The 25,035-nt window shown below is 55.0% G+C and overlaps 1 protein-coding gene across 3 annotated transcripts; it reads right to left on the reverse strand.

Annotated features, from left to right (window-relative positions):
* Positions 1-1,533: 1,533 nt before the first annotated feature.
* SLC66A2 (solute carrier family 66 member 2) lies at positions 1,534-23,651 on the reverse strand. Of its 3 annotated transcripts, XM_081148994.1 has the most exons (6): positions 23,579-23,651; positions 22,976-23,289; positions 18,587-18,720; positions 14,723-14,770; positions 8,404-8,620; positions 1,534-3,283 (listed from the first exon to the last, which is right to left on the reverse strand). In XM_081148994.1, the coding sequence occupies exons 2-6, from the start codon at positions 23,176-23,178 to the stop codon at positions 3,076-3,078; spliced, it is 810 nt and encodes a 269-aa protein (XP_081005120.1). In that variant the 5' UTR covers positions 23,179-23,289; positions 23,579-23,651; the 3' UTR covers positions 1,534-3,075. The 3 variants fall into 3 exon arrangements, with proteins under 3 accessions (XP_081005120.1, XP_081005121.1, XP_081005119.1); XM_081148995.1 differs by lacking the exon at positions 14,723-14,770; XM_081148993.1 differs by having other exon boundaries at positions 22,976-23,634.
* Positions 23,652-25,035: the final 1,384 nt, after the last annotated feature.

Here is a 25,035-nt window from a genome sequence, read left to right on the forward strand (position 1 = left end):
GTGGTCTGTGCCCTATGAGAGGAAGGCCTTTCCTATGCTTCCAGCTCTGCAAAGCCCACACCCCTGCGAAGTGGCAGGCAGGTCTCACATGGTTGCTCATAGCCCCCCAGTTCCTTTGGGGGTCCAGCCCTAACCTCTCACCTCCTGTCCCCCTATCCCGCAGGGATCTTCCTGGGTCACCTCGTCCCAGTTCTCCCCTAAACGCCTCCACCCTCTCAGCTGCCTGGGGTCCAGGTACACGTTCTGGTGGTCCAGCCCTGAGGTGGTTCAGGGAGGAGCTGGGGGATGGGCCTGGGCGAGCAGTTGCTGGAAGTGTGTTGTCGCATCACCGAGGTATGAGCCTCTCCTCTAGAGACAGTGGAACTTGCCGGCTGTGGTGCTGTGCACTTCTCATGTTAATGAGCTGAGCCATGACACCTGGGACGTTGCTGCCACAGACTGTCTGGAGGGGCACCTGCATCGCTCGGCCCCACTGATGCAGGGCACTCACCCACCACCATACCTCCCAGCTTTTGGCAAGGCCCCTGGTGGGGGGACCAGAGCTGGGGGAGGCGGAGAGCAGGAGCAGGGCCAGGGTGGGGCCTCTTGCAGAATTTTCCTGCAATCGCTACTACAGCTAATGAAAGTGCCACCTCTCCTGCACAGCTTCCTCTCAGGCACCACTAGCATCCTCCCCAGAGCACAGGGGCTAGTGGCTAAGGGTGTCCAGAGGTCACAGGGAGTCAGGACCTACAGAGTGTGGGGCCCTTTACCTGGACAGTGGCCCTGCACGCACAGCCCGGCGTGTCACTCCAGTCCCAAGTACCCCTAGCCTCTCACTGGCCCTGCTCCGCTCAGGATGGGGCTGAGTGTTCCAGGGGACTGGCCAGAGACAGACACCAGGGTAGGAACAGGTGGCAAGTCCATGCTAAGTATGGGCTCTGCAGGGGCAGGCAGGCTGGGCCACTACAAGGAGCCTCAAGTTCCCTGTTGTCTTCACTCCCAGCCACACGTTAGCAGGCACAAGAACACCTGGGTTCTACCTGTTGTCTGTCAGTGTCAGGTGGACAGGGGGCCAGGGAAACAACTTGGTCTTCCCGGCGACCAAGAAACGTTCCAGGGTTCAGACAAGGATCCATAAGCACAGGAAGGTGAAGCCCGTCTCCCACTGTTTGCTTTCTCAAGGGTGCTCACGTCAGCTCATATCAGGTGGGGAAATGGATTCGTCCAGGGTTGACCAGGTGTACCCAACACCTGCCCTGACACCTGTTGCCCTGCCTGTGTGCACAGCTGGGCTAGTCAGGCATCTATCCTGGTTCCTGCAGTCACTGTCCTGGGGCTGGTCTGTTCCAGGGGAGCCTGGCTCACAGGATAGGGGCCAGAGTTGTGCCCCAGGAGGGGGTGTCAGTCCAGCCCAAGGGACATGGACACTCAGCCCAGGGGCAGAGGCCGGTGCCTGAGGCTGCACCTCCCCTGGAGACCCCTGAGGTGAAATAAGCACACAGGAACAATTGTTCGCTGTGCCCTGAGCCCCACACGACTCCATCCACGAGGTCACAGTCCTTGAGCAGTTTATTGATTTAAAATCTCTGTATGGACAGAACCCTGAGCATCCCCACACACGGGCACATTCGGTCACCACTACAGTCACTAATATTTTAATTTAGAGGCAATTACTGCTACAGACATCTCCCTTTATTTTTAAAAATAAATGTTTTCAAAGCATCTTACAGGCCAAAGAACTAAGCAGGATCCTCGCTCAGACATTCAGGAGGAGGAAACAGCTTCCAACACTTCTCACTGGCCACCACAGACACTCGAGAGCTTCAGCGCCGGCCACAGACAGTACGGACAATGCACAGGGAGCCACTCCTCCACCCAGCAGAAGGGAAACGCTGCCTGCGGGAGCCACTCGTAAGCATCTGGAGCACTTGGCCTCTGGGGTCTGGGAGCTGGTGCAGGGCTGGCCCAGCTGAGATGCTCGTGTAATACTGACAGGGAAACAAATGTGGGTGACTAGTGTCAGACCAGTGGCCCCACCACAGCCACACGCAGTGAATGAGAACCATGTGGATGGGAGATGATGGGCAGGGATGCCCATGCCAGGCCACCCCCCACCCTGGAAGGTCACTTCAGGCCCACGAGCTCAGAGCGTGGGGTGTGGGGCTGCTCAGGGGTCCCCATCCTGGAAGATGGACATCACAGGCTGTGTGCTGCAACTGCGCGCACTTCCCAGGAGAAAGGGAAAAAGCCGCATGCGGCCCGCTCGGCACTGGGCCTTCAGGGAGCCCACATGGGCCACTCACACCCTGCCATGCCCTCCAGGATCATGGAGAACTCCAGGCTCTGGTCCAGACACCCGTGAGGTTTCTCTGGCTAGTGCCCAGCTGGCACGGATATGGGCTTGTCCCCTTGCCCCCAGTGGGAGGAGGCTCATTAGCAACAGGGCCTCTGGGCCCCCTACCCAGCCGAGGGCAAAGGCTGAGTCCCAGTCCCATGAGGCGGCCACACTGAAGGTGGCCCAGGCAAGGCCACTCCAGGAACATGACCAGGACATATGTCATATGCGTTGGTGTGCCTTCCCTTCCACGTGGACACAGGACCCAGGTCACGTGCTCTGTGCCCAGCCCACCCTTCCCTGCGTGTCCTCGCCGCATGTCGCCCAGCAGTGCATCCATTCTCGGCCGTTCTGACCATGGGCCTGCGTGCTGGGGCCCAAGCTCTCCGAATGCTGCTTCTCATTCTGAGCCCTGCCTGGGTTTACAGGATGCATCCAGGCTGAGGCCACTGGCTGGGCTGAGACATGGAGAAGCCTCCAGGCCTAGCCTGCTCCGCCTGTTCCCAGGTTTGTGAGCATCTCCCAGCTTCTGCAGGTGCTCTGAAAGCAAGTGGGAGCAAGACCTGCTTTTCCATCACCCTGAAAACAACCACAGTCCCACCCATGAGGTGACGCCTGCCTCACCATTCTCCACTGAGTGAGCACAGACACGGCGTCTGGGCCCCCACCTGTCCACCACCCCAGGGGCCCACGTGGAGGACAGGTGGCCAGCCGGTGCCAGCAGCCAGCAGTCACATGTCCTTGTCCTCCAGGCCACCTCAGAGGGCCTTGGCACTGGCAGGGTGCACCGTGTGGGGGGTGGGCTTCAGGGGATGGCGGGAGAATGCGTAGGCCTGTGCCAGGATGGCCAGGTCCACCAGCACCTGCAGCAGGCCGCACACGGAGAACTGCAGGGGGGCACCGTTCAGCAGGAAGTAGGCCGTCTTGAAGGTGTCGCCACTTGTCCACATGAGTACCATCTTGATGCTGTGGAGACCAAAGCCAGGGTCAGGGGGCATGCCAAGGTCAGGGGAAACCTGGACCCCAGCCTGTCCCTCCCCAACCCTCCTGTCCTTGCTGTGAGGTCACCGCATGTGCAGGCACAGGACAGGAAGTCCCTTCAGCTGGGACCCTCAGCCTTTGGGCAGGGACTGGGCCACACAGGGCAGGCCCACAACCTCAGTTTGTCCCTCCTGGCTGCAGATGCACCTGGAGTGGGCCCCTTGGGAGAGGGGGGAGGGAAGACCACCACCTGCTCTAGGGGCCAGCCTGGCAGGGGCAGCAGCCACCCGAGAACTTTGGGAGAGCAGCCCTCGGCCACAGGGACCCACAGGACTGGCACTGGACATTGTGGCTCCAGCGTGGCTGTGCCTTGTGAACTGCAGGAGGAGCCTGGCCAGGAGGGAGTGGCCCTCTCACCCTGAGCTCTTCTACCCTGGCAGATGGAGCTCACAGCCTGCACTTGGTCCACAGCTGCGGCAGGAAGTGCATGGAATTATCCAAGTTACAGCATCAGACACCCCAGGAGGAACCTGCCCAGCAGCTGCCCACCCGCCTCACATCTGCTTTGTCCACACTGAAGTGAGGACTCAGCACTGCACCCAGTCTGTACCTCAAGCTATTATCGCAGGACTTTCCTCCATGCAAACAACCCCCATTTAGCAACTCAGACACTCTGTTAAGCCCACTCCACAATCTGCAGGTGTGCGGACCTCTGTACTCACAGGTACCATACTCAGTATTATGGGAGGTGCGCTCGGAAAACATCAACCCAAAGACACGTCTGCATTTATCTCTCCTCAGGTCCCCAGCTGAATCCGGCTCATAACTCCTTTCCCAAAGTTGGGGTCACACTGGGGCCACTCAGATGCTGGGGCACTGCGGGGGAGGGGCAGGAGAGCTCATCCCACCAATGTACACAGAAGCAAGTGCTGGGCTTTCAGCTCCCTCTTGCAGCCCTGGTCAGGCAGTCAGGGGCCATAAAGGGGATCTGACAGGTGCAGCTTGGGGCCTGGTTTGCTGACAACTAGATCGAGGCTCCCATGGAAAAGGCAGCCACCCCACCACCAGCACTCTCACAGGTGTGCTGAGTGCTGCCCTGAAACAAGATGGGGTGGGCTGCCTTTTCGCAGAGGAAGAAACTGAGGCACAGACAGGTTTAGTGACACACCCAAGGGGCAGGAGGGGCAGAGATGGTAGAGCACAAAGCTGGAGGGGTCCCGGGACCACCTGTCACTATCCAGGGGCCGCCTGCCTGGTGCCTGCCTTCCTGGTGCCCAGCTGCCCCTGGGCCCTCAACGCACAGGTGCACTCCTCACTTGGGCAAGTGCAGACATGAGGTCATCACTGGAGCTGGATTCCGCCTGACGTGCAGGGACGTTTTTAGCTGCGCAGATGCCTCACCTGGCCTCGGCCCTCAGTCAGCTACAGCATGAGGTCAGGAAGCCAAAAGCCTTGCTGAGGCCCCACAGTCAGCTGCCTGCGTGCGGGCTCAGGGAGGACAGGAGCACAGCAGCCAGTCAGATATTAACAAAGTTCCTCCTGCTGCGGTCCCTAAGGATCTGTTCAATAGAGGGACTATGAATAAGCCATGGATTCCGCTCTGAATCGGGCACTATGTAACCCTTACCCTCAGCGATGGTGTGGATGGATGGGTGGATGGGTAGGTGGGTGGGTAGAATGGGTAAATGGATGGGTGGGTGGATGGGTGTGTGGGTGGGTGGATGGATGGACGGATGAGCGAGCACTCCTCAGAGGCCCTATCACTGCTTCGAATGCCAGGGATGTCCTAACAAACACTAAGTCCAGAACTTGGCCATTGCGAGTGGCTGGGCCTAGCCTCATCCTGGGAGTAAGAGTCCTACCCAAGGAAGTGCCCCGAGGGAGGAAGCTCAGCCAGCACAGGGTTCTGATGGTGTGGGATGCCTACGCAGGACACAGAGGATCCTGAAGATGCGCCAGTTTGAGTGATGGGGAAACTGCCACCTCCCAGACCCCAGGCTGTGTTCTCCCAGCTCAGGCTGGTGACCTGGGAGCTGCACGCCCTCCTCTGGTTCCCCTCATGCTGTCCCCAACTCCAGCTGCTGAGTCCTGCACCTGACTCTCCCCTCCTCCACCCACCCAACCATTTTAATCCCGGCGCCCATGACCTCACCCTTGGCTCCAGCATTTTGCCTCCCAACTGGGCTGCCGGATCACTATTCCTAAAATACCTCTTGCCTCATCCATGGCCTGTTGAGCAGCCAGGAAAGCCCCTCCCAGACCAGTGCCCAGGAGACGAAGTCCAGACGCCTGCACCTGCCCCAGCTTCACTGCAGGAGTCCACAGCTCACCCATTTCACAGGGCCTAGGCCTTCCCCTCCTTCCAACCCATCCAGATGAAAATCCACCCAACACCCCCCCCCAAAGGAGGTCTTTATGACCCTGGGTTAGACAATGGGCGCTCGGGTTAAAACCTTTTGTGTCGCAAAGGAAAACATCAAGAAAGTGCAAAGACGATCTTCAGAATGGGAGAAAATACTAAAACCCATTAAATTGTACACTTTAAGTGGGAGATTGTATGGTGAGTTATAGCTCAATAAAGTTATTTTTTAAAGAGGTCCAGGGCTTTTGTTGAACTCTAAACACATGGAAATTATACAACATACTTCTAAATGACCTACAGGTCAAAGGGAGTCTTGAAATAAACATATGCAGTGTTATGAATGAAAATAAAACATCACACACAGCTAAAGCAGCACTGAGATGGTATTTACAGCATTAAATTCTTATATTAGGAAAAAGAAAAAGTTTTATATTAATAATTTAAATAAAGAGCAAATATTCATGAAATGTGAAACAGAAAATCAACAGAACAAGGAGCTGATTCTTTGAAAAGATCAACAAAATTGACAAATTTCTAGAAAGAAAGAATATATGCAGGGGTGGGCAGAAGTAGGTCTACAAATAATAAATAGTAATACGAGAATAAACTCTGTGTTTTGCGTACTCACAACTGTAAGCCTACTTTTGCCCACCCCTGTAAACGACCAGTAGCGGGAAAGGAGGGTCCCTGCAAACATCACGCCGACAGGAAGAGAACAGGACGAACAGCTTGACCACAGATTAAATGTGCCAGTTCCTCAACTAGCCCAAACTACCACAGCTCAGCCAATATGAAATAGATAATTTGAATAACCCTATAACTATTTAAAAAATTGAATCTGCCCGGCCGGTGTGGCTCAGCAGATGAGCATCGACCTAGGATCCAGGAGATCCCAGTTTGATTCCTGGTCAGGGCACAGGCCCGGGCTGCGGGCTCCTCGATCCCCAGCAGGGGGCGTGCAGGCGGCAGCCGATCCGTGACCCTCTCATCCTCGATGTTTCTCTCTCTCCTGCTCCCTTCCTCTCTCTGAAATCAATAAAAACATATTTAAAAAAAATTAAAATCCATAATTTAAACCCTCCCAAAAAAGAAATATCCAGGTCATGATGGTTTCATTGGAGAATTCTAGTAAATGCTTAAAAAGAATTAACACCAGTTCTGCACTATTTCTTCCAGAAAATAGAAGACTTGCCAATTCATTTTATGAAGACAGTGTTACCTAAATACCAAAGCCAAAAGAAGAAAACAAAAACTGAATATACAGAAATTCCTGAAGTACTAGCAAGTAGAATTCAGCAACGTATTTATTTCTGTTTGTTTGTACATCATGACTAAGTGAGCTTTATTCCAGGGATACAAGACTAGTTCGATATTTGAAAATCATCAGTGTAACTACCGTCAGCTAAAGAAGAAAAATCACATGATCACATAAATCATTGCAGAAAAAGCATTTAACGAAATTCAACACTCATTTAATATAAAAGCTTTCAGAAAAACAGGAACAGAGAATTTTCTATACCTAACATTATACCTAGTGGTGAAACACTGAATGCTTTCTCCTCATGACCAGAAAACCACCTCACCCACTATCCCTGCTTATTAAACACGGGCTGGATGTTCCAGTTAGTGCAATAAAGCAAGAAAAGGAAATAAAAGGCACACAGACCGGAAAGGAAGATATAAAAATGTCCTTATTTATACATAATTGTTTACATAGAAAATCCAGCCCGGCCAGGCGTGGTGCAGCGGTTGAGGGTGGACCTAGGATCCAGGCGATCCGGGTTCGATTCCTGGTCAGGGCACATGCCCGGGTTGTGGGCTTGATCAATGACTCTCTCATCATTGATGTTTCTGTCTCTCTCTCTCTTCCTCTCCCTTCCTCTCTCTGAAGTCAATAAAGATATATTAAAAAAAAAAAAAAAAAAGAAAATCCAGGATCCACAAGAAAATTCCTAAAATGAATGACCTCGGCCCTGGCTGGGTGGCTCAGTTGGTTGGAGCATCATCTCATACAGCAAAAGGTTGCAGGTTCAATCCCCGGTGAGGGAGTGTACTGGAGACAACTGATTGATGTTTCTCTCTCATATCAATGTGTTTCTCTGTGTCTCTCCCTGTTCCTCTCTCTCTAAAATCAACAAGCATGTCCTTAAGTCAGGAATTAAATAAAAATAAATAAATAAATAAATAAATAAATAAAATTAGTTCAGCAGGGTGACTGGATACAAGAGAAACATACAAATTAATTGTATTCCTATATACTAGCAAACGGAAATTGAAATTTAAAATGCAATACCAATTACAATTGCACAAAAGCAAATGAAATGCTTTGGTATAAATTTAATGCAACATGTTCTGGACTTGTATCCTGAGAGTGCATCTCGTGACACCCCACCCAGAGCTGTACACCTGTGCCACTGTGAGCAGAGCCTGCTCCCCTCGGTCCCCCACCCACACTCAGCACCTCCCTCCCATGCCGAAGCGTCACGCTTAACAGCGCAGGGGTAGCTCTCGGTCCCGGGCCTGTTACCTGCTCACAGGCTTCTCCCCACCTGTCACACACAAGCACGATGCTCACGCATCAAGAGATCGATGGACAGCTGTGTTCAAACATAACTGCTCTCTAACTGGCTGCCCACAAATGTAATCGAAAGTAAAGCAGCCAGATTTGTACCCATTTGACTCTTACTGAACATGTGTGCACCTGGTGCCAAGGAGACAGCAACAGGGCCACGTGCCTACCCACCTCATGCCCTCCGTGGACTGGCAGAGGTGGTTGCGGTACAGCTGCGGCACGCCCAGCATGGCCTCGGTCAGCACGGCCAGGAAGCCCAGGGTCTCCACGTACACGGCCGAGTCGATGGACAGGTATGTGACGTAGCCGGCAACGCCCGTGAAGGCCAGGACACACTGTAGGTAGTCTGCGAAGCTGCTCCAGTGCCAGAAGTGGTGAGGGTCGAAGTCTAGGGCGAGAGGGAGAGAGACCTGAACTAGGCATCGGGTCAAGGTCAATGTGAGGTGAGGCATGTGAACTGGGTACAAAGTCAAGGTAGTGGGAGGAGAGAGACATGAACTGGGTGAGGTCAAGGTCAGCGCGAGGAAGGGGATGTAAGCTGTGAGACTCCAAGTGTTCTTGGTGGGAGACTTCATACAGATATTAGCTCAGCATAAAGGATGCCGAACCTTTCAACTCATCCTAAAACAGCCCTGACAACCAGCCCAGTGCAGGATCACTCCAGAACCTCTGGAATCTCTTTCCTGAGTTAGAACATCCGCTCCCCCCCCCCCCCCCCCCGAGCTTTAGATTAACCACGAGTCTCCATTTCTCTACACAGGTGGTCTGGGGATGAGACACCTGGTTCCTGGGGGCCACGGTGAATCCCTCACGGGCCCTAACCCCATGCCAGCATTGGGTAGGCTGCTCCCATGCCCATAGGGTAGGGATGCCCCTTTAACAGAGGGATAGTGGGGGACTCGAGGTCAGGCAATAGGCCTCCACACCCCAGGGTGCCATCTGGGGTCATCACTGACCACCTTTTCTCTAAATGGAAGGAGAGGCCGCACCGTGGGGCTGGTCCGACCAGACGTCCCTTGGGGGCTGAGACCCAGGATGGGATGGGAAAGGGGCACATCTGGGGATCATTCCTTCCTGAGCGCGGGGCCCCGCCTCCCTAGCTGAGCCATCGGGTGTCTCCACCCGAGCTGACAGAGCAACAGAGCCCCGGCTGCTCCAATGGGAGCACAAGAAAGCCCCGTCCAGCAGGAGCCCCTGGCTTCACAGGTGGTTTCCAGGGGCTCATCATTAGGACTCCAGGCGCCCCCCACTGATAGACAGGTTATGCAACCCTGGGCTCCATACCAGGCAGCCCGCCAGCACCCCCGTGTGGCCTGTGCCTGTCAGTTCAGGTGAAGTCCTTCCAGTTCCCAAAGCAGCAAGAGGACACCCCTCCACTGGTCCAGCCCCTTGTCACTGACTAGGAGGGTGGTTCCCCAACAGTGGCAGCTCTCGGTGGCCATGGCAACGGTAAAAACCCGCTGGAGACAGTGGCGTGAACCCCGTGGCAACCACACGAACAGCCATGAGGCCTCCACATACCCCACCCTCAGGTGTCCTTGTTCTCACAAGACCCCACGTACCCCTAGAGACACCGAGAGTGCGGAGGGCTCACTCTCCTCTCACAGAAGCTGCCTATGGACCCCAAGGTCCTGTGCCCTCCCAGCCCAGTTGGCCCCCAGACGCCCGGAACCAGGGGGAAGTTGTGAATGCCGAGACTGTCCTGAAAGGCCACCCAGGGAGGGGCTTGCACACCATGGTCCATGGCACAAAGCTGCCTCTCAGGATTGGGACCAATAATTAGGGCAGGACAGCCGGTAGCCACATGGCCAGCAGCTCCTCCTTAACCAGGGTCACACCCCAGGGAGGAGGAGAGGGCCGGGTTCCAGGAGGGCCGCCCATAACTGCCACAGCGACCTCATGCCTCGGGTGGTGGCTGTGACGCTCACAGCTGGGATGTGAGATAAGAGGAAAGAGGAAACCCTGTGCCAGAGCAGGAGCTGGCCGCCTCCTGGAGCCCACACCTTGTCTGTGAGTCTGGGGGTGGGGGGGAGCTCGCTACAAAAACTTGTCAGCCCTGAGAGCCTGGACCCACCCATCCAGAGGCGAGCTCAGCTCCCGGGCCCCGGGGGCTCCCACACCCACCCAAACCTACACACCCGCCCACCATGCAAGCCACCCATGGGAGCTACCTCCAGACCCCAATAAAAACCATGGGGAATTCCAGGTGGTGAGGTGCGAGCAGCAAAATTAACCCATGTCCACTTCTCTGGGGAATCCCAATGGAACACACAGGAGGGAAGTGGGGACTGGAAAGGTCAGAGTGTCAGGGACAGGGAGGAGGGAGCCACATCACACTGCAGGGGTCAGGGCCCTCATGACGCCCGGGACCGCAGACCCCAAGTAACTCACCCCTTCTAGGCAGCTGGCAACTGCAAAGGATTCCCACATTCCCTTCTTCTGTGTGTTCAAACCAACAGGGAGAGACGGGTGAACCTCCTAATGAGGCAGCTCAGCGACCGCAGCAAGAGGACACTGGCGGTCTTGGCAAAGGGTCACCACAGCTGCAGAAATTAACTACACTGAGAAAAAGGTGGGGCCAGCAGGGGAAGGGACCCTGGAGACCTGAAAAATCACCATCCAAAGCAACAGCCAGGCAAAGTGTCCCTGTCAGAAACTAAGGGGAAAACCACATGAGTCCAAACCCCGAGGCCTGGTTCAGACGTGCCTCTGACAGCCGCCTGCCGCCCCCTCGCTCGGGGACTCAGCTTGCAGGGCTGCAGGGGGGCTGACCCATGACGGGCACTGAGAGCTGAACAAGGCACTTGGCACACGTGCTCTGAGTGCAGAACACACCCCTGACCTCAAAGACCTGATGCAGAAATAGAACAGAAAATACCCTGTTAATAATTGTTAGAGTGGTTACAGGATCACGTTAACATGTTTTGGTGAAAAGCAGATTAACAATAATTTCACCGTTTCTTTCCAGTTTTCTAACATGCTGTCAGGAAACTACGCACATGGCCAGCTTCCTGGCTGGCACTGCACTTCCACAGGGTGGTGCTGTCCAGAATTAATAAGGTGCCGGCTGGCCCAGCCAGGGTTCTGCCCAGGTCATCCAGAATTTCAGGGCCTGTAAATACATCCCCACCCACCCTGTTGCCCTGAGGGAAATCCCTGGTGTTTCCCAGGCTGTGGCAGATGCACAAACAACGCTGCAGCTTCAGGAAAAGCCACTGTGGCAGCAGAGGTGGGAGCCTCCCTCCCTCGTGGGAAGCCACGTGCCCCACCTGCAGGCTGGTGGCCCCGCCTGCCTCCTCGCTCCATGTGCAGGCCACAAGCTTCATGCTGCCAGGTTCTGTGTGCAGCAGGGGAGGAGACAATGCTCCCTGGTCAGGCCAGGCCCTGGCGCCAGTGAGGGGTCGACCAGGACAACAGGAGGCACAGCCACCCCCTTGGGTCCCTGATGGAGCCGGGAAGGGGCACAATTGGCAGAACAGCCAGGCAGTATTGCCGTCCAGGCAGAGTAGGGGGCACGGTCTGTGCCCATGGTGAGAGCCCATCCCAAGGAAGTGGCAGGGCTCTCGAGGGTGGACAGTGAGTCACAGGCTGGCATTAACCAGGCTCTGGGGCCCCAGCTGACCATTTACTGCTGTGTGGCTGCCTGCCTATGACCCAACCTCTCTGTGCCTCAGTTTCCTCAACCACAAAGCAGGGAAAATCACAGTCCTCTCATGCAAGAAATGAATTGGCAATTTCAAATAGAAGACAAAACAGTGCCTAAAATGTACATACTGAGTGGTCGACGTCAGCTATATTTAAAAACAAAGTCCACGAGACTGGGGCCACCTCAGTCTCTTTCCCACCCCAGGGCTGGACTCCCCCAGCTGCAGCTCCATTGGTAACAGTGATGTTTCACTGGGGTGAGATGGTCACCAACTCTCTCGGTCCCACAGCGAGGCACCTGCATCAGCACCAGTTTACGGAGAATGTAACCAAACCCAGTGAGACCTGGGGACCTACTGGCACTGGCCCTGCCCTCCACGTGGCCTTAGCCACACAAGTCACCTCCCACCTGGCAGGCCCCAGGCTCCATCCTGGTCACTATCCTGGCCTCCCAAGCTGCCATCATGCCTCCTCCCAGGGGAAGGGGCAGTGTCCTGGGCCAGGCAGTGGCTGCTCCAGATGTCTGTACATTTTCGAGGTGGCAGGACACGGAGACCCACCTGCAAGCCAACCAGACGTCCTTGCTGCTAACACTGAACAGGGGAATGTCGCAAAAACCTGAGGAGAACAGGGCTGTACATCCTTTCAAAGTGCTGCCCAGGAACAGTGCTTCCCAGGAGGAGTAACCTCCCAGAGGTGGGAGCTGGAGGCCGCACCCAGGACGCCCTGGCAGAGGCGCTAGGAACAGAAAGCGGCCCAGGAACCCAGGACCACTGGCCTGGAATTGACCCTTGGAAGCCTGGGTCAGGGCCCTACTGCTGAAAACAAGGAAGTGCAAGGGCAGGTCTGGCCAGACCCTTCCCTACACAGGAGGAGACACAACACCTGCTGGGGTCACGGCGGCCACGGGTCAGCTGCTCTGGTTGGCATTCAGTGTGGTTACGGAGTGCAAGCCCCTGATTTTAGGAAACAGACACTAAGCATTTGCTGTCATCAGCGTCGAGTCAGAACAGAAAACCAACAGAGAAGATCAACAACAATAAAGCTGGTTCTTTGGAAAAAACTCAGTAAAATTGACAAATATGTATCTAGAATGACCGAAAGAAAAAGGAGAGCGAGAGGAGACTCCAATTACTAAAGTAACAGCGAGAGGGACCATCACGGCCAACCTCACAGAAATAAAAAGAATTACAAGGGAACACTAAGAACAACTGTAACCCAACAAGTTAGGTAACTTAGGTTAAACGGACAAATTCCAAGAAAAAACTATAAACATTAACTTGGGAAGAAATTGAAATACTGAATAGACAGATAATAAGGAAAGAGGCTGCATTAGTAATTTAAATGCTTCCCACGAAGAAAAGCCCAGGCCCAGGAGGCTTCATTGGGCACATCCACCAAACATTTAAAGAACTGATAAACTTGCAAAGAGCAGTAAACAAGCCCGGGAGATACAATGTACAGTGCAGGAAACACAGCCAGCAACACTGCATTATAACCATCAAGCTCGCTTAGACACTAAAAGTGTTCCAACCACAAAAAGAAATTATGCAACTCGATAGAGGTGCTGATTCACTACGATGACAATCACAATGCGACGCATAAATGAACAAAATTAACATGTAACCTTAAATTTACACAATGCTGTACGTATGTCAATTAAAAATTTTTAAATTAATAAAGAATTGATACAAATCTTTCACAAATTCTTCAAAAAAAATAGGAGTGGAGGGAATGCGAACCACTCGTAAAACCTGTCATCCCACGGGAACAGAGACCAGTGTCTCTTATGAACATGGCACAAAAGTCCTCAGCACGTTACTAGCAAACAGAGTCTAGCAATTTATAAAAAGGATTATGCATCTTGATCTGGTGGGATTTATCCCAAAACTGCAAGGTTGGTAAAACATACAAAAATTAATCAATGTTACACAGAATAATAATGAAATAAAGGGGAAAACCACGTGGTCATCTCAACAGACACAGGAAGCACTTGACAAACGTCAACACCCTTTTATGACAAAAACACTCAACAAACTCAGTGCAGAGGGTGTTTGCTTAGCCTAAAAAAAGGCATCTGTGTAAAATCTGTCCTGCTCAACGGAGAAAGAGCAACCGCCTTCTCACGACGGCCAGGAGCGAGACAAGCCTGCCCCGCCCCCCCATCACCGCTGGCCAGGGCCACTCGGCAAGGAAAGGAAATGAAAAGCAGCCAGACTGGAATGGAAAATGAAAAGCACAGGGTGTCCCAAAAAACATAAACACACTTTGATAGCTGGTAACTCACTCAATTTTGAAAATGAACTGTATGTTAATAAACACTGACTCTGCAGTCATTCGAAGTATGTACACGTTTTTTGGGGCCACCCTATACTAGCAGATGATACGACCTCGTATATAGAAAATCCTCAAGTGTCCACTGAAAAGCTACGACACCTAACAAGCGATTTCATCAAAGTGGCAGGATACAAGGTCACTGTGCAAAGGTAAATTTTATTTCCACGCAGTAGCAATCAATCCCAAATGAGGTCAAGAAAACAAACCCGTAGCATCAGAGAATTAAATATTGAGAATAAATTTAACGTAAGAATTCCAGAACTTGTACCCAGATCATCTCCTTGCTTCCTTCTCTAAGACCCACTCGCAGAAACGGGCAGGCGCCTGGGGACTCCTTCATGCTTGGGAACAGCAGCGACGGCGGGTTAGTCGGCGGGAGCTGTGGCCACACTGGGCGGAATGAGCCGCATGCATGGTCAGGGTGCAACGCGGGTGATGGGGTGACAGGGGGACAAAGCAGCCGCGAGATGAAGCACGAGCGGGCGGCCTCATGCGGGGTGGTACCTACCCAGACACGGGCGCCGGGGAGGGGCTCTGACTTCCCCATCCTCATTACCTGCAGCCACATTTAGAGAGACAGAAAGGAAGACAAAACAGACGATTTAACACAGATGAGCAGCGTGACTCAGCCCTTCTGCATTTCTTTTTAAAAAACGGTCGGGACAGGAAGACCACAGACTCTGGTGTCTGCATCAGGAAACCCACCTTTAAACTCTGTTTCTCCAAACCTGCCCCCTTTCCAAATAAGTGCTTAGAATACAGGGAGGAAATTGGGGGCCAAAAATGAGAAGCCACCACATCTTCATCTGACTGCTAAGGTCAGAGGTGGCATCTGCTGTCACCAGAGTCTGCTTCTGCTCCCCCGGACGCTGGTCTGTGTGCAGGGCTGGCTGCCACTCAGCCCCAGGGCTGCTTGGTCAAGCTGTTTCCAGAGGACACTCCCCCCCAGCTGGTTCAATACATGAGGGTGAGAAACGGGCAGACAGTGCTGTATCCCACCAAGGTGGCCCAGCCCAGCAGCGCCTGTCAGGGGTGATGATTGAATTCCAAGGCGCCCTGCTCCCGTCCCTCGCCCACCAGCAGCCCACCCCAGCTGAGACCTCCTGACTGCACTGCCCAGGACAGCAGACCAAGACCCTGGCAGACACGGCTGGCGCAGAGCCTGCAGGTGGGGTCCCTGCAGGTGGGAGGTGGTGAAACAGAAGAGTGAGACTCCAGTGAGCCGCTCTGATCACAAAGCAGAGGTGGGATCAAAGGTTGTGTCATCTGCCCCAGGCAGTGGACTCACCTAAAAATGGAAATTGGCAAGTGAACAGCTAAAAGCAAACACCAGACCAGCTTTTTTTTATTTAGACCAATTTCACCTTTCATTGGCACCCTGTCTAAAGATAAAGGTCCCAGATGGGGGGGGGGGGGGGAGAAGGGAGCTGCAGGCGAGAATTCAACTTAGCTCCTGTGAAGTTCAGACGCAAACAGCCTTTTTCTTTCTCATGTCCAGGCCGGATCAGCCGAAGCTGACAAGCTCCGCATGCTGAACAGCAGGGTGCAGCAGCGGAGGCCTGCGAGGGGCACATGGCAGGTACCCGGGCCCGAGGAGCGCGAGGTTCAGGGTGGGAAGAGGCCCAGCCGCCTCGGACCCCTCCCTGCTACCTAAGGTTTCCCGGCTGGAAAGCAACACCATCTGACCTGTGTTTTAGAAAAACCTTTTTGTGTGGGACTGGAGGAGACAGACGTTAGACATGTTCTCAACAACACTGTCCTTCCACAGATCTGCCCCAAACACGCTCCAGGCCAGGCCCACATTCTCCACCGACCTCACCGCTCCCCCTAGGATTGTGGGGGGCGTGTGGCCACACCCTTGCAGAAGGGAAGCTGCATGATTTCCAAGACTAAATCTTTAAAAAGATGCAGTATCCACCCAGTTCTCTCAAACAAGCCCCTTGAAACCTGGGCCATGTTGTGTGGATGCCCAGGCCACATGAAGAGGCCATGTGTGGATGTTCCAGGAGAGAACCCACTGATGTCCCAGTGAAGGCCAGCACCAACCTCAGGCATGTGAGCAAGGGGTGAATGAGGGAGAGGGAGAGAGAGGGAGAGGGGGGAGGGGAGGGGAGGGGAGGGGGAGAGGGAGAGGGAGAGGGAGAGGGAGAGGGAGAGGGAGAGGGAGAGGGAGAGGGAGAGGGAGAGGGAGAGGGAGAGGGAGAATACCAAGGCCATCCCTGCCAGGCTCTGCCCAGATGGCAGATTCCTGAGAACCCGGTGCCACTCATTCAACTTGCTGGCAAAATGTGGTTCCTCGTGGCTGGAGGACTGGGCTCCTGTCCCTACTGGCTGCAAGATGAAGGCCAGTCCCATGGAGAACACGCCCCTCCCCTACCTTTAAAGCCAGCAAGAGTCAAGTCCTCTGTCCATCTGTCCATCTCCACCAGGCCTTCCCCTTTCCTCTCTCACTCTCAGGGCCCTGTGACACCATCCAGCCCACTCGATAACCCAGAGAATCCCACTCGAGGCCCCACCTTGATGACATCTGCAAAGCCCCTTGGCCACAGAGGTGACACATCGCAGGTTCCCATCTGCTTACCAGAGGAGGTCACTTGTTACTGTTCAGACTCCAGCCCTGCCCCTGAAAACTGAGATTCACTATTTTAACTCAAATCCAGATAACAGAATAGAAATACTGCTTTTGGAAGAATTTACCTAGAACACTGGAAACGGAGAGAAATGATCAGATGTCCACCATCCCACTCACCTCATCAAGAACCCTCTCCTAAGGGAGGTCCCCTGAGGAGGGACATCGTCCTGCTCACGGTGCCCACTGCCCTCACCTGTGCCAACCTGAAGACCTGCTGGCAAAGCCCGAGGGATGGGGAGCGTGGATGGCTGAGGAGGCACTCCTGCATCTCAGCAAGGTCACTCAAAGGCAAATCTCAAATGCCACGTGGCCTGGAGGCACCCACAAGTGCTCTATCTGGCAGCCTAGATTTCACGCTCCTTCAGACAAGGTCACAAACCTGCTCTTGGGTTTCACAGCCAGAGGCAGAGGCGCACAGAGCCCTCCCAGTGGCCTCTCCTCTCTCCTGGTGAGGATGGGAGGCACTGAGACGCCCCCCACTCTGCCCCGGTGCAGTCGGCCAAGCGGTCGGTGCCAAAGTAAAGACGAGGTTCCAAAGGGCACAGATCACAGTGAGAAGGGGCAGGAGCCGTGGGAGCAAAACGCCTTTGTCCCAGAGAGATTCAGAGCCCGGTGCGTGTCCTCGTGAGGGTCCTGCTCACAGCAACACAGTCAGCACCAGCTAGGGGTGATTCCCAAGTTATGACAAGGGCTTGGGGACAGATCCGCTGAGGAGAGAATGGCGTCCACGGGGAGAAAGAACACGGCAGCCAGGAACAGGGTGGTCGCCTCAGACTTTAAGTGACATTGATTGGTCCAGGCCACGCTTCAGAGCGGGAGGCTGACCTACTTTCCACCAAGATGGAAATGAGCAGACGTTTCTCTCACTCCAAAGACAGGAGACACACAGGGGAGGGAGGGGTCGCAGGGGAGATGAGCCTCAGGGACAAAGCACAGACACGACCTCACGTCCGCAGGCGTCCCAAACAACACTCTGAGAAAATGCTTCTCTAAGCAACATCTGGGACTAAACACAAACACAGCTGCACACAAAGTCAAAGTGACAGCTGTCGTCATCTAATAATTAGAAAAACCAGAAGCAAGGCATTGACCCTCCTGCGCACGAGAAGCCCACCGCCTGCTGTTCACGCGGAGGCCAGCTCAGAAGGTGCGTCTCCAGGGGAAAAGGCAGAGACAGAAGAAGCCTCTCTAGTCCGCGAGCCAAAAAGAGCCCAGTGGCAGCGTGGGCTGGGCCTGTAGTTCCTACCGCCCAAGTCCACACACCCAGGTGGCAGGGGCCCCACCTGCACCCACAAAGTCCCGGTTTTGGGAGCATTTTTCACGAAGCATGTGAGAAAGGACCAGTGAACTCGGCTGCAAGGAACCAGTTTTATGTACAAGCCTCACAGAAAGCCAAAGATAAAACTGCCTTTTCACCAATGTCCTGACCTGGTCCAGTCAGAGAGAAGCTCAGCTGACGGTGACTCCTGTCAGACTCAGACTCTGACTGCAGGCAAGATCCCAATGAGAAATAAAACATTAGGATCAGGTATAGCTCACCCAGATCCAGGGAAGAAGCTGTTATCTTGGATTGTTTCACACTATAAAATGTTTAAGTCATGTCTTAGACTGAAAACACGAACATCAGTCACAGGTAACAGTGCCTGGCAGTGATGCTGGGCTGAGGGGCTCTCATTCCACCCCAGACAAGACAAGCTTTGTTGTTTTAGTGGCTTTATCCCAGAGTTGCCAGTCACCCACCTGTGAAGAACCGGCGCTTGACATTGAGCTCATTGGCCACACGGACTTCGGTGCACAGCTTCAGCATCAGCAGCATGGTCACGATCATGACGACACTCTGCCAGAGCAGCGGGGACTCGAAGTGCCTCCCGAACCTGGAGGCAAGACCACAGCATCAGGGGGGGCGCCAAGCCAGGGGTCACCCACGCCAGCGGCCATCCATGCCAGCGGCCATCCATGCCAGAGGACACCCATCCATACCAGGGGGTGCCCACACTAGGAGGACACCACACCAGGGGCATCCACACCAGGGGCTGCCCTCACCAGGGGCCTCATCTGCACTCTGGGCCCAGGGCTGACCAGGCGGGACAGCCACATCCACCGTGGCTGTGGCTGTGGCTGTGACTGCCAGGCTCTAGACTCCACAGTGGAATGGAGCTCGATGCAGAGCACCTGAGGCATCTGGCATAGCAGGATACCACCCCCTCACCCCCACTGACAGGGTGGGACAAGCAAGGCTGCTGAGCCAGGCCTGAGTGAGGAGAAGATGCTGCGGAAAGAGGGGTAGTGCCCGGGGCTTTCTCAGCCAGAAGCACAGACATGGGTGGGGGGTCTGCCAGGGGCTGGCTCCTGCTTACCACAGCTCCCAGTTCCTCTGGCCCCCTGGACCCATGGCCTCAAGCTGTCTTTTCTATAAATTGCTGGTATAACCCCTAAGGCTGTTTGAGAACATTTCTAGTCATTTCTAAGAACTGGACCCTACTGGCTACCTAGTTGATCCAGGGGGTCAACTGACCCATAGGTGAAGGTAATAGGAGGGACAGTGAAGGTTCCATGTCAGGCAAGCAGCCGGCATCAAAATAAAATAAGTCAGATTAGGGAACCCTCCCACCAAGGTCATTCCCAGCTATAAGGCTGACAGTGAGCAATTTGGGCCATGATGTGGAAAAGGCCAGTTTCGTTTTCTAGATGTTCAACAGAAACAATAAGTAACTAGAGCAACGGTGGGGAAAATATCAAGTTCACGCTTTTCCTTACACAATACACCAAGAATCAAATCTAGACAAACTTGATGTTCACAGTAAAAATAATACCATTTAACATGAGTGACAGGGAGCACAGGTGAGTGCTTAATTGATTTTAGGATGAAGGCTGGCTGAGAAAGACACAAAACTTCAAAAAGCACAACTTTCCACGAACAATACACAAGGAACAAAATAAATATGAAACAAAGTTCAACATCATTAATAATTTTTTAAAGCTAAATAAAATAGAAAGATACCATTTTTTACTTATGAAATTAAACTTTTTTTCTTCCTTAAATAGTCTGTGCTGGCAGGTATGTCATGACAGCACTTCCTCTCCTGTCCGAGAATGTGGTTGGCACAGCCTCTTCTATTACAGAGAAGCCAGTCGAAGCAAGTTCTCCCCTGGTTGCAGCATACCTTTGTCTCACCCCTAGGAAAATACACATTGCAGAGGACGTGCAATGTTCTACCAAGCTGAAGCAAAAGTTTCTATAGGGGACACCTCCTCTACCTTTCAAAGTAACAGAAAAAAATCTCAAGTGGAAAAGAAGTTTTGTTTCCACTTCTCTCTGCGGCCTGAGTGTCATGATCATTAGTAGCAGAATGTTACCACATCTCTGATACAATGTTACTAAATCTTCAGTACAGTGTTACCAGACCTCCCATACAGTGTTGCTGCATTTTCAAAACAATGTTACTGCATCTCTGATACAGTGTTTTCATCCAATAGGGATGGGGCTTGGAATTACCTCCATGAATGCATGAGGCTCTGCAGCACCATCTATGCACCCTGGCCCCCTCCCTCCCCTTCATTTCTACAAAATCACAAGCCTGAAAATATTAGGTATGAGGTATCACTTAGCTCTTGTCCCAGCTTCTAATACCACAAAGGCCAAATCCTGTACATTAGCATTTTATGGAGTATGATCTGCTGAATGCTAGTTTTACAAAAGGTTGGTAAGAAATCAGAGCATAGGCAAGCGTTCCCCAAGTTTCAGAAACCTGGGTTTGCATAGTGTGGTCAGCCCCTCCTGCAGAGCCACTCATAACCTGGCACCACAAATCTCTCACAGGGCTTCCCAGTAGGACTGGAGCTCTGAGGACTGTGGTCCCAATCAGCTTTGGGAAATGTGCTCTCCAGTGATCCTAATTGTAGCACTGTTCTGGTGTGGACCCAGTTTCCGCCTCTCCTGGAGCCTGTCACAGCCCCTGACCTGTGTTCTCCCTTCCCATCACCCACAATCTATGTGTATACAGTAAACTCTACACAGTGCTTTCACTAAAGTGTAAACCGAAGCATCTAGCCCAGTGTCTGGCACATGGGAAACCCTAAAAAAAATCTAGATCAAATGGACTGCTCACCCATGAATCCTGGAGAGACACGGGGTGAGAGGATATGAGAGAGCATCTGTTTTGCCCTCAGAGCAGAGGGGTCTCAGCACCAGGTGGGGAGAGATGTGCACATCAGGACAAGTTGTAAATGGAGGTCTGCCCTTCTGCTGCTGTGAAATGAAGGAAAGTGCACCCCCAGGCCAGTGTACCCTGTCCTAAAGGAGGGACCAGCACCTCTGCCAGCCCTCCCTTCACCCCACACATTTCCGAAGCTGTCTGGAATGCTGGCTAAAGGCAGCTCTGTGTGCTCACATGGTAGCCAGTGACCCAGGTTCCCTGAAGTGACCCAGAACAGTTCAGAATGCTGACTCTATGGCAAAAGGACCAATCAATGTGCAGAAATAGACTTGCCAGTGGACCCAGGTTAGAATCCCACAAAGGCTGCCCTGTGCTGCATTAGGAGAGAGCTCAAGACTTTCTCAAAGGCTCAGGCCCTGCAGTGGAGAGAGAGCATGGAGTCCAAAAGCATCAAATGCCAGTTAAATCCAGAGGCACTGATGAGAAGATGGTTTAACTTCTGACTTCTCTAAACCAGGTACTAAGATATAGATTAGAAATTCTATTTTCCTTTTGCAGTTTAGAATGACAAGCATAACAAGGGGAAAGCACTCTAAATGGAACTGTTTTCCCATAAGGTAATCCAACCCCAGGAGTTCCCGCCACTGTTGGAGAGAACTAATCCCACAATAAAGGGCACGCAGCCCCCACCCGACACAGGGCCTGGGCGCGGCTCCCAAAACCCCGTCCAATGTCTTCAGTCAACAACAGTGTCAGACAATACATTTCACCTGCTCCTGTTCAAGCTTAGACTTCAGGCCATTTTAGCAAGGGAAGCAAGGTGTTTCGCCTCGCAGGACCCTCAGCCAAAGGGAAAGGAGGAATCTTCAAAACTCTGTTTCAACTTGTGCTAAACAAAATAATCCCTGCTTACCCCTCCCCGGAAAGTGGGCTCCTCGTGTGACTGATTCACCAGTTCACCTTTAAAAAACCCCCAACAGCAGCAAAACTAACACCCAGGGGAAGGGAATCAGGGTGGACTGAGGCCTGGGATGGACAGATGCACAGAGCAGACAGAACTTCTGGGCTTGGGAAATTCATATCTTGACTATGATGGTGATTACGGGGTGGGGGGAGGAGTGTTCCTCAGAACTCATCAAACTATCCATGTGAAACAGGTGATTTTATTTAATGAAAATCATACCTCAATAAGATTGACTTAAAACCAATCAGCAAAAATGCATCACCAAAAGTCACAAGAGGGAGCCTGAAGGCCTTCTCCCGCCTGGGCACCAGGACTCCCCTCAGCAAGCTTCCTGACGGGTCTGGGACCACCCCATGGAAGGGAAGTTCCAGGTCTGGAGGCCTCAGGATGAGCTGAGACCTTGTCTCATTTCCTCTGAACATTCACCCTCCCAACCACGTCTGGCTTCAGCAACTGTTAAAATTCATTTCAAGTTCCTCACTGGAATGCAAACGATAAAAGGAGGAAGCTGGGCGGGGAGGAAGGAAGCAGCAGTCTTTTAAGTACCCAGAAAGTGGGCTTCCTATCAAAAATAAACAAACCGGGCGCGGGGAAGCTGAAGGGGCCCCTCCCGCCACCCCCAGTGCCGCCCGACGGGCTAGCTGCCCTCCTGAGGGGCTCCACTGGCCAGCGGAATGTCCTGCCTACTGGCCACTGCGCTTTGTTCCTCACATTCATCTACTCAGTTGTTTTCTCTCCCCTGGTCGTCCTGCAAATGCCCTGCGTCAGGGACCCCATCCTGGGGGGCAGCGTCTGACAGACACCTGAGTGCCACGAGTGGGGACTGAGACCTGCGACCACCAGAGAGGTTCTCCACTGGATCCCACCATTTTCTCTGGGAAATAATCTCACCCGTGTCATCAGCTCCTTCTCAGAAGTACAGACATCTCCACCCCCGGGGCTCGCTCGAAAACCCCAAAATGGGGAAGCCATTCTCTGGGAGCCCACAGCAACAGGGCCCTGACGTACCAGAAGAGTATCCGCAAAATGTTGGCCATCAGGAGCACCAGGCACACGTAGGTGGAGAAGCCCTCGGCGTTCTGCGTCCTCCGGATGTCCCGGTACTGCGGGATGTAGGGCACCACCCCGCCGAAGACAATGGCCCCCGCCGCCCCCCAGGAAACCAGCTGCTGCAGCGGGACCAGAAGCCAATCCAAGCCCTGCGCGTCCATCGCGGACACCTGTGCCCCGGCCAGCGGGCTGGCGACCACCCGGCCGAGCCCCTCCGCTTCCACGGGCTCCTGGAACGCGCGCTGTCAGCCCCACATGGCCGCCACCCGAGCCTGGCGAGAGAGACGTGGAGAGCTGGGGCCGGGGCCTCCAGCAGGGAGGCGGCGCTCCGCTGGACACCGCGAGGCGCGCGGGGCTCCCGGCTGGGGCGCGACCCCCCCGGACACGCGCGGTCGGTGCGCCCTGGGCGCGCGCAGCGGCGTCGCTGGGGGTCAGGGCGCGGACGCGCGGCCCTGGGGATGGCGGAGTCGGTCCGGGGAACTCGGTCCTGGCGACCGGTCCAGTGACGCGCGCCCCGCGCCCCGCGCCCACGCGCCCCGCGGATTCCGCGCGGGCCCTCACCAGCCGCGCCGGCTCCGCGCGTCCGGCAGCGTCCGTCTGTCCGCCGTCCGAGCCCCAAGCCCCGCCTCGGCGTGACGTCACAATGCCCGGCCCCGCCCGCGGGAGGGCCGGGCGCCGGCGGGTCCTAGAGCGCGAGGCCGGCCGGGCAGGTGGGGACCCGGCGCCGAGCCGCCTGCCCGCGGGGCCGCCTTTTCGGGGCCAGGTGCCGCGTGCACGGTCCTCGCATGTCCCCGGGGGCCGTGTAGACCCGGCGCTCGGCCACCGGGGGCGGAGGGCGGGGCCCTGTCGTCGCCGGCGGTCGGCGCGCGGCCTGGGGCCCCTCCGGCGGGGGCGGGGAGGGCGTGGGCAGGGGCGCCACCCCGCGTGGGGTCCGGGGAGCGGGCCCAGGTGACTCCAGGGGTCCCCCCGCGCGGTCATTCTCTGGCGGAGCCGGGGCCCCATCCTGAGCTAGGGGACACCCCGGAGCAGGATTCAGAAGTTCGGGAGTTTGCCGGGGTGGGGCGGCGGCTCTTCTGGGGACGGAGCCGGCCCGCAGCCCGCAGCCGCCGCGGGTCCTCCGGCCTGAGCACGCGTGTCAGAGGCGCCGTGACCGCTCCCGCCGGGCCGCGGCTCTGAGGTGGCCAGCGGCGCCCCTGCACAGCGACAGGAAATGGGAATTTCTGAGCCCCGCTGACCCGGCGACCCCGGCCCGGGACGCAGATGCGGGGGCTGGGAGCGGGGCCCCGGTGGGCTGCGGGGCCGGGAGGGGGCCCCGGTGACGCCGGCCAGCCCTGGGCCTGACCCCGTGCAGCTGGCGCTCAGAACCCCCGGAATTCTGTCTGCAGAGGAGCCCCGCTCAGGGCACCCCGAACTAGGGCAGGGCGGAAGCACCCCAAGAGGGAAGGCCTGTGGCCGCGGGCACACACCTGGCCCCGGCTCGCCCCCACTCAGGCTGCCAGCTTCCCACCCGGTGGGCTTTGTGGGCAATCACGACAGTCACAGCCTGGCCGAGAGCAGCGCCCCAAGGAGCGCGGGGCGACGGGCGTCGGCGCTGGAAGAACACGGGGTGTCACTCCGCCGAGGCAGCTTCAAGTTTTTCTGGGTTCTCGCGATTTTTTATTTAAATCCTTGCCGGAGGCTGTTTTTTCCACCGCTTTTCAGAGAGCAGAGGGAGAGGGAGAAGCGTGGGTGTGAGAGAACCACGTGGATGGGCCGCCTCCCCCGGGAGCCCCCGCGGGGATCACGCCTGCAGCTGAGCGCGCCCCGGGCCGAAGCGACACGGGGCCCTTGGGTCGGGGGCCCACGCTCTAACCACTGAGTGAACTGGCCAGGGCCGGGCTGTCACAGCCAGAGTGTCGACCAGACATGACGGAGAACAGCCGGGGCTTGAACAGGAAAAACCCAGCGCAGAAGGAAGCAGGACAGGGCTGGGGAGGCGGAGGCGGCCGCTGAGCGCCTCCTGCCCCTTCTGGAGGTCG

This window comes from Miniopterus schreibersii, assembly GCF_964146895.1.
Source record: "Miniopterus schreibersii genome assembly, chromosome: 10".
NCBI lineage: Eukaryota > Metazoa > Chordata > Mammalia > Chiroptera > Miniopteridae > Miniopterus > Miniopterus schreibersii.

Excerpts from the sequence above, each read along its gene's own strand:
- SLC66A2 (XM_081148994.1), bottom strand. The coding sequence starts at position 23,178 with ATGGACGCGCAGGGCTTGGATTGGCTTCTGGTCCCGCTGCAGCAGCTG. Across the intron at positions 18,721-22,975 it reads ATTTTGCGGATACTCTTCTG|GTTCGGGAGGCACTTCGAGT; the intron begins GTACGTCAGGGC and ends TCTTGCCTCCAG. Across the intron at positions 3,284-8,403 it reads CAGTCCACGGAGGGCATGAG|CATCAAGATGGTACTCATGT; the intron begins GTGGGTAGGCAC and ends TGGTCTCCACAG.